Source organism: Leucopleurus acutus (genome assembly GCF_964270905.1).
Source record: "Leucopleurus acutus genome assembly, chromosome: 6".
Classification (NCBI taxonomy): Eukaryota; Metazoa; Chordata; class Mammalia; order Artiodactyla; family Delphinidae; genus Leucopleurus; species Leucopleurus acutus.
The window spans coordinates 99499966-99509228 of NC_139149.1; the positions used below are offsets into that span (position 1 = coordinate 99499966).

General features: G+C 48.4%; 1 protein-coding gene across 1 annotated transcript; it reads right to left on the reverse strand.

The window, feature by feature from the left end:
- Positions 1 to 634: 634 nt before the first annotated feature.
- On the reverse strand, positions 635 to 1720 carry LOC309963396 (C-X-C chemokine receptor type 2; the record flags this gene model as incomplete). The annotated part of the gene is made up of 1 exon (XM_082841728.1): positions 635 to 1720. Exon 1 carries the CDS (start codon positions 1715 to 1717, stop codon positions 635 to 637), a length of 1083 nt encoding a protein of 360 aa, XP_082697854.1. The 5' UTR covers positions 1718 to 1720.
- Between the last annotated feature and the right edge of the window lie 7543 nt (positions 1721 to 9263).

Genomic DNA, 9263 nt, shown 5'->3' on the forward strand with positions numbered 1-9263 from the left:
ACAGAAGCCAGTTTGTGGAAGCAGATTATTACACTATCTAGATTTTGTGAACTTGTTGCTAAACACCACCACCCCTGAAATCAGCCATGGTAAGAGCATTTAGTTACACCACAGAACATTAAGACTTTCTCCCAGGAAAGTGGTTTACTAGCACACTATTGCCTTTGAGCCTTATTAATCAGAACCAAATGATATGGCCACTTCTAGTTTAAGGGAGTCTTAGAAAGTGAGTATCTGTCATTTTCAGCCTCTCTCAAGGGAGGTGGACTTCGTTAGCCAGCAAGGAAAGGGAGAGTTGGGGAAGCAACCAATGGTGTTTGACACTAATGCCTCCCAACGGTGGGAACCTTTTGTAATCACTTAAAAGAGTGTCTTCAAAGAATGTCTGCCAGAAGACAGAGTGCTGTGGTCTCAGTGGTAGGATACACTGAGCTCTAGCAGTTGACATGGTAATTACAATAAGAGGTGGGGGCCAGGACTTTCGAATCCATAGCTGGGGGCCTAGTAAGGATGTGGCCTCAGCAACTTCCTGTAACCACAATGGGGGGCTGCCTGGACACAGGGCTGTGAGCAGCCAGAGGACATGCGGCTTGGGGCGGATGCTAAAGAGGAGGGAGGAGCCCTGCGTGCGGTCTCAGAGGGTAGTAGAGGTGTTCCCTGAAGAAGAGCCAATGAAGGAAGGCCTGCCGTCCTTGGCCAAGAACTCCTTGCTGACCAGGCCATGGATGGTCATGATCCTGAGGAGTCCGTGGCGAAACTTCTGGCCAACGAAGACATAGATGAGAGGATTGAGGCAGCTGTGGAGGAAGCCCAGGATCTCGGTGGCATCCAGGGCCCGGCCGATGTCATTGCGGCGCTCACAGGTCTCCGCGATCACCCGGACCCTCATGAGGGTGTCTGCAACCAGGACCAGGTTGTAGGGCAACCAGCAGAGCAGGAAGACGAGCACGACAGCAAAGATGACCCGCATGGCCCGGTGCTTCTGCCCCATGTGGGCCGCAAAGAGCGTGCGCAGGGTGAGTCCGTAGCAGATGAGCATGACCAGCAGGGGCAGCAGGAAGCCAAAGGTCTGGGGCAGGACCCGCATCACCATCCGCCACTTCGTTGTATTGGCACCCATGTCCTCGTAGCAGACTGGGCTGGAATAGGGTGGTTGATAAGCCTCACGGAAGGCGAAGATGGGCAGGGCCAGGATCAAGGACAGGACCCAGATGCCTAAACATATGAACCTGACCCAGTGCCGCTTCTGGGTCAGCGTGCGTGTGGCATGGACAATGGCCAGGTAGCGGTCCACGCTGATGCAGGCCAGCAGTAGAATACCACTGTAGAAGTTGACTTCCTTCAGGAGTGAGACCACCTTGCACAGGGCTGTGCCAAAGATCCAGCCCTTTGCCTTGGAGGTGGCCCAGACAGGCAAGGTCAGGGCGAAGAGCAGGTCAGCCATGGCCAGGTTCAGCAGGTAGACATCGGTGATGGAGCGGCCCACCCGGCTGTATAAGATGACCAGCATCACCAGGGAATTTCCCAGGAGGCTCAGCAGGAAGACCAGGGCATAGATGACGACCACGGCATACTTGTTGAGCGTCTCAGTGTCCATCTTACAGGGACTATAACGATGTCCTTCTGTGGGTGGCGTGCCAGTGAAATTTGCAAACTCATCCTCAAACAACTCCCACAAATCAGTGTAATTAAATAAATCATTCAGGATGATAGTCATGGTTTGATCTGGTTGAAAGATTAGAAGGAAGGAAAGGTGATTTAGTAACCCAGATTCAAGTCACTCTCATCAAGGATGTGATAACAGGACTTCCCTGGTGGCGCAGTGGTTAAGAATCTGCCAGCCAATGCAGGGGACACAGGCTCGAGCCCTGGTCCAGGTAGATCCCACATGATGCAGAGCAACTAAGCCCGTGCACCACAACTACTGAGCCTGAGCTCTAGAGCCCATATGCCACAACTACTGATCCCACATGCCACAACTACTGAAGCCCACACACCTAGAGCCTGAGCTCTTCCAGAAGAGAAGCCACTGCAATGAGAAGCTTGCACACCACAACGAAGAATAACCCCTGCTAACCACAGCTAGAGAAAGCCCGTGCAGCAATGAAGACCCAATGCAGCCAATAAATGAAGGAAGTATGTAAGTAAGTAATTAAAAAGGACGTGATAGTGGTTACTGGGATATCTTCTGCTTCTCTGCTAGTTTGGTAGCCGGAGATCCCTTCTTTCATCTCTATCTCTGTCTGCTTTAGAGATCATCTTCACCGTGTTGTCAGCTTTCCATAACTCTGAGGCTTGACTGTGGGATAAGATGGACTACAGGGAAAAACCTCTGCTGTTGGTCGGCCCTACCACGGCATCGACTCTACCTATAATACTGCCTCTGTGCTCTCTTTGGCTTTCTCCATCCTCAGCCATGTCTGTGCATTCAGATGGGAGGACCAGCTTGGTCCTATACATTCATGGGAGGGCCAGAATCAGGCAAAATGGAAGGAGGCAAACCTTCCTCAGGTGTCTTCATCTGTTCAGATGTCCCTTTCTATGTTATTTCCCCTACGTGCCGTGCAGCCTGTGAGATCCCAGTTCCCTGACCATGGATCGAACCCAGGCCCCAATAGTGAAAGCGCTGAGTCCTAACCACAGGACTGCCAGGGAATTCCCTTCCTGATTCTTGTTTAACCTTCTTAAAATCTACTGAGGGAAGAAAATGATAGCAATGGATTGCATTAAAGTGTATTTTAAAGGACTTTCCTGGCGGTCCAGTGGTTAAGACTCCATGCTTCAATCCCTGGCTGGGGAACTAAGATCCCACATGCCATGCGGCGCAGCCAAAAAAAAAAGGTGTATTTTAAGCCTTTTCTCTAAGGGAGCAATAAATGTTTGGGTCCTCTGTCTAAAGGAAGTGTAAGCATTTAAGAGAAGCCCCCATCTTGGTCCATGAAATCACCCCCTAAACAGCCACAGAATCGTTCAACAGTTTTCAAATATCTTTTAAAATCGTGAAACATTTGCTGAAGCAAAATCTTACCAGAAGCCCAATATGTAAAACAGATACAAGCTCATCTACTGGGGAGGGAGGTTGTGCCGCTCTCTCCAACCAGACAGCCACTACGGAGGTTCCCACAAAACCCCCAGGGCTCTTCCGAGAACAATCTGAAAACCTATAAAAAGTTACCAAGACTGGAAATAAGGACATCTGGTATCCAGTCCTCACTCTATCCTGATTCTGTCATTAATAAGTTACATGACCTTGAATGGGTCCTTTTACCTCTACAGATTTCCATTTTCTCATCCGAATTTAGGGAGGCAGAGTAAATAATCCCTGAGATGCTTCCAAGTCTGAGGTTCTATGAGTTCATTTCGATTCACACATTTTAATACCCCTGCCAGGACTGCATTTTCACAGAAGACAAAGTCTTAGGGCAAAGCAATAAACATCAGATTGGGGAAAGTCATCCTCTTCCCTGTAAAAAGGAGAGGTATGAAAGGAGGAGATGAGACGGCTGCGGCCCCCTTGTCACCGTGTATAAGGACAGGGTTGAATACACGGTCGCAAGGGAGGAGGCAGGGAGTTAACTGAGCAGAAGTCACAGGTCCCAGACAAATGGATGCATTTTCTAAAATACAGTCAAACCAAGTCACCCTGCCCCAAAGAAAGTCCTGGCAAACAGAGGGGGCTTCCTACCTGAGTCACTGGCCATGTGTGTCCAACTGTAAGAGCCTGGAATTCAGAGACCAGAGTGACTTAACACTGAGAGAGAACTTGATTAATAAAATGAAATAGGGAAGGCACGTCACAGCCCAGCTCCTCCCTGAGCCCTGCCCATGTCTACATTTGGGGAACAGGTTAAGTCAAGTGATCACAGGGCATCAGAGACTCCCAGGGTCCACACGTCCAAGCAGGGGAACCAGGCATGAAGATGGAGTTCAGGGTCCCTTATCTGAATTCTCCACTCTGTGGATGACTACTTTTACTGTCTTCCTTTTCTTGCATTTACTTCCATTTATTTCCAGCCAAGCTTCCACCTTGCCTGACATGAATAAAGGGCAAAAGACTTGACTTTGCATGGTAGAGACTTCAGAATGAATTCAAAGTAGGAGGGCCTTGTAGGAGTCCTCCACTAGGACTAGGGGGCAACCCAGTGGGAAGGAGGTAGAAGATTGCACTTGACCTGTGTTTGGACAGCAAGCACACAATAATTACTTAAACTCTAGACTTCTTTGGCAAGCTTTGGTGGAAAAAACTTGTTGGTCCATGAAATCATGCCCTAAACAGGTTTCAACAGTTTTCAAATATCTTTTAAAATTGTGAAACATTTGCTGAAGCAAAATCTTTGTTGGTGGAGCTTTGGAGGGAGAACTAAACCCCCTCCACCGCCAGTCGCTCCGTGGTACAACCACTGCCAGCTCACGATTGTTGATTAGAATGGCCCTGAGGCTGGGGGCCACTCCTGGAAATCTGGCTGGACCCCAGGGAGACCATCAGAGCTGAGGCAGTCGGTGAATGGAGGAGTGGGGGTCATGTCGTTCTCCCCACTCTCAGTAATGATGGATGGCATCTCTGGGAACCTGCCTCAGCTGCTCGCAGCAGCTAATGTCTGTCCCTTAGCTTTACCTCTGGTACTTTAGTCACTTCTCCATTATAACATGAAGCCTATCATTCTGTAATGATGTGTTTACAAGTCAGCCTGTCCCACTAGACCGTGGGCTGCCAGAGACCCTCTCCAATTTTCTGCCAGGAAACAGTAAGTGCTCACTCAATGGTTGTAGAATAAATGACGTCAGTCATATCTCCTTTGATTCATGCATCGTGGATCCCCACCATGATTCAGGGTGTCTATCACTTGAAGCCACGCAGTCTATATAAGGTGTGCCTGAAAGCTGCGCTTCCATACAGCCGAGCTGGTCTGCCCGTCCTTTCCAAACCATCCTCTACTGTTTAGAGTTGGTGCTAACCTATGCAGGCGTAAATCCTGCCCCTACCCTAAGTGCTGAATTTATCATGGCACTGGTACCTACAATTCTGCCACGGGCAAGCATATTTCTTTCTTTCTTTTTTTTTTTTAAATTTAGGTCCTTTATTTTCAGAACTGATTTTGAGAATTTCATTGTATTTCTTAAGGCAACTAGTGTCATACTGGGGGGCCCCTAAGCCACAGTCAGCCAGGACTCACTGAATTGCACATCCATTTGAGGCTTTTGTGTGTGTGTGTGTGTGTGCGGTACGCGGGCCTCTCACTGTTGTGGCCTCTCCCGTTGCTCCGGACGCGCAGGCTCAGCGGCCATGGCTCACGGGCCCAGCCGCTCCGCAGCATGTGGGATCTTCCCGGACTGGGACACGAACCCGTGTCCCCTGCATCGGCAGGCGGACTCTCAACCACTGCGCCACCACGGAAGCCCCATATTTCTTAAACTAAGTCATGCTCTCCTCCCGGGTTCTCTTATCCTTTATGAGTAATAGCAGGAAGTGTAAGGAGACAATTGCCCTGGGGTTACCCACGCTTTGCTTTTACAAGTGTTGACCAGTTGTGATCTGATGCTTAGACTAGAAAGAACATGAAGATGGCGTAGTCCCTTGAGGGAGCAGACATTACTCCTATTAATCATCTAAGGAAAAGGTAGCTCCTGGAGCAGAAGTTAGGGAACACAAGAGAAAACAGACTGCCCAAGTTGTGTACTGCAAAAGCCTATACACACTCAATGCAAGCTGAGAGAGTATTTGCCACGAGGGGGCAGCAGTCACTGGACAGGGAAGTCTTTGCAAGGAAGAGACCCATTGAGAAAGACCAGAGAGAGAGCAGCCTGATCTAATACCTGGTTTTAAGCTCCTCTTCGTGTAAAATTCCCTTCTGCTTTCCCAGGCCCTCAGTCAAGTTGGTTCAGCGTTCGAGTCTATTTCAACTAATCACTGGGGTCCTAGGGAAGGGTCTGGTACTCCCTCAAACCCGAGGAGTAAAAGGGAAGCAACCCCTCTGGATGAGCATGGGGGTGGCAATAGTGCTAACTTAGGTCTCCAGTGGGAAGACGATCTGGAGGACAAGAGTTGAAAAGAATCTTTCCCTTCATGGCGGGAAAGAGCATGTCACTGAAGGAGGGGGAAAGGCACATACAGATGTGCTTGGAATAAAATTTTACCCACTTGAAAATGTTCCAGCAAGTTCGCCCACCCAACGTATCTTCCGTACGTCACTTTCCACTTATAACGGCTCCCTCTTAAATGGATCTATAATGTTCCTAATGGGAGAGAATTTTTCCATTCTGTGCAGAACATCCAGTGCCACAAAGATTGTTGTGACATGTGCAGCCCAAATGCCAGTCCTCTGGCAAAATGCAGAGGCCTGTTCTTGCCATTCTCTTTTAGAAATGGCAGCTTCTATGCAAGACCATGTGAACAGCACAATATAGCTGTAAGGATATCTATTTCGTCCCTTTGTCAGCTTTGATGCCAGCATCAGCATCTCTTCTCATCCCTGCAGAAGAATCCACTTGGACCTGGGGACCAAAGTAGAGGCAAGGGAGGTGGAGGAGAAGGTTCACCCCTCTCCCCGGTGATGGTCCCCGTTGCCATAGTGACAGGTTCAAGGGCAAGTATGTGACCTAAGATGATCCCACTCAGAGCCAAGTTCAGGATGGTTGTTTAATGACTGTGGAAAAGCAAGTATGTAGTCTTGTTGCTGCTGCAAATCATTTTGCTACCATAAATGGCAAACCAATCCAGAGACAAAAACTAACACGTGGAGGAGGACAGAACAGAGATAATCACAGAAAAACAGAGCCAGGGCCCTGAACATACCATGACCAGAGGTCTTCTTCTCTGTGTACTTTTCAGTTACATGAACCAATAAATTGTCTTTGTTGTTAAGCCCAGTTCAAATGGAGTTGTCTGGTACACGCAACCAAAACTGTGACCAGCTGAGAGAGTTCTGGAACCCGACAGTGATCTAGGATGAGAGGAGAGGGGAAGGAATGTCAGTGTGACACTGGGTCCAGGCAGACAGGTAATGGCAGGACTTGACAGGGGTGTGTCCTGGGGGTGCAGACCTCCCAGCCCTGGTTGCCAGCCTCTGGTGGAAGCCAGAGAGGAACCTTGGAGAGTGAGCAGGTGAGACACCAGCTGAGGACACTCTCCTGAGTGAACTCAGAAATCCTCACGAGGGACCGAGAAACCCCTGCTTTGGAGGAAGACAGACCACGATTCAAACGTCGGCTTTCCTTTAACAGGCTTTGACCTTGGACACGTTTCTTAGCATGTATCAAAATATCCTTATCTGGGCTTCCCTGGTGGTGCAGTGGTTGAGAGTCTGCCTGCCAATGCAGGGGACACGGGTTCGTGCCCCGGTCTGGGAAGATCCCACATGCCATGGAGCGGCTGAGCCCATGAGCCATGGCCGCTGAGCCTGCGCATCCGGAGCCTGTGCTCCACAATGGGAGAGGCCACAGCAGTGAGAGGCCCGCGTACCACAAAAAAAAAAAAAAAAAAAAAAAAAATCCTTATCCATAAAAATGGGGATACTTGGGACTTCCCTGGTAGCACAGTGAATAAGACTCCGTGCTCCCAATGGAGGGGGCCCGAGTTTGATCCCTGGTCAGGAAACTAGATCCCAAATGCCACAACTAAGAGTTCGCATGCCACAAGTATGGAGCCCCCCTGCCGCAACTAAGACCCGGTGCAACCAACCAGATAAATAAATTATTTTTTTTAATGGGGATACTTGCCTCATGGAGCTATGTGATGATGAAATGGGGTAAGATCACAGGCTCTAGAACCAAATCACCCCGGTGCAAATCCCAGCTCTGTCTCTGGCCAGCTGTGTGCATTGGGAAGCTAGATACGCACTCTGTGCCTCAGTTTTCTCCTCTGTAAAATGAGACTAAAAGCAGGAGCCAGCTCATAGGGTTGGTATGAGGATCGTTGGGTAAATTAAAGTGCTTAGTATAGTATCCAGCAGATAATAAATGTTCCATGACTTTTAACTGTCTATATACAGTCCTGTTGGGTGAATACGTATCAGACTCACTAAACAATGCAAACCCTCTGACCCTGCAATCCCACTTATGTGAGGGAAGGAAAGAAGGAAAGAAGTAGGAACAGGGAGGAAGCGGGAGCATAAAGTTTATCTCGGAGTTGTTTATAATAATAAAATTTGGAAATATTTCAATGCCCTTCAAAAAACTTTTTTTTACAAATTATAGTAGATCTGTAAAATGGAGCACTATGTTTCTATTAAACACAATAATGTACAGCTACTCTTAATGCTGTGGAAAGGTATCTATAATAGAAGCAGAATGTACAGGATGATAACATTTTGTACTAAATGTATGGATGTATGTGCACAGGCAGAAAATAAGAGTTGAAATGTCAACAGTGGTTATCTTTGGGTGTTGGGATTATGGATATTTGCTTTCTTGCTTATATCCTTTGATGTGGCCCAATTTCTAAAATGAGCATTAATTTTGCAATCGGAAAAAAAAATGTATTCAGCCATTTTCATTCAAAAGTAAATAAATAACACTCTGATGGTCATCTTCCTTCTCCTCCCTCAGATTTGGCTGTCCAGCGAGGTTGGTGATCAGATGTCCAAGACTCAGCCTCCTCCTAACTCCTCAACCCTTCAGTCCGCTACAGTCTCCTTCACCTCGGGGCCCAGTACCACCCACCCCGTTCTCTACTATTGTACTTTTCAGACTGGAATACACTCATTTCTAGGACTCTTTCTCCCACCAAACTGGGAATAGGCAAGACTCTGACACAGAGCAGTGATGAATAAAGCATCTCGTCCTTTCCTCCTTGCCCCTCTGTAAAGGATTCTATTTTGCATACGTAGTGCCCAGCAAAGTGTGTGACACATACTAGTAGATGCCAAACAGGGAGTGGGCGTGTGATTGTGCAGTAGTACAGGGTCCCATGCTCGGAAGAGCTCTGCACTTGGGGTGTAATGCTCTGTGGCCAGACAAAATTATGATTTTATCTTGGAATTTGTGTTTTGTAATTGAGGTCTGATGGGGCAATGGAACACGCACAGGGGCTTAGAGCTCTGCTCTAGTGCAGTCCCACCTCTTGTTGCCTCCCTGGGACAAGGGGCTCAGCCTCCCTCTCCCCCCACCCCCAAATACCCCAAGCCTCAGGGAGTGCAACATTAGATAGAAAATAAAAAACACTCTGTGCTCCTTTTCTTTGGAGGGGTGCATACCATGCAACTTGTGGGATCTTAGTTCCCCGACCAGGGATCAAACCCAGACCCCCTGCAGTGGAAGCGTGGAGT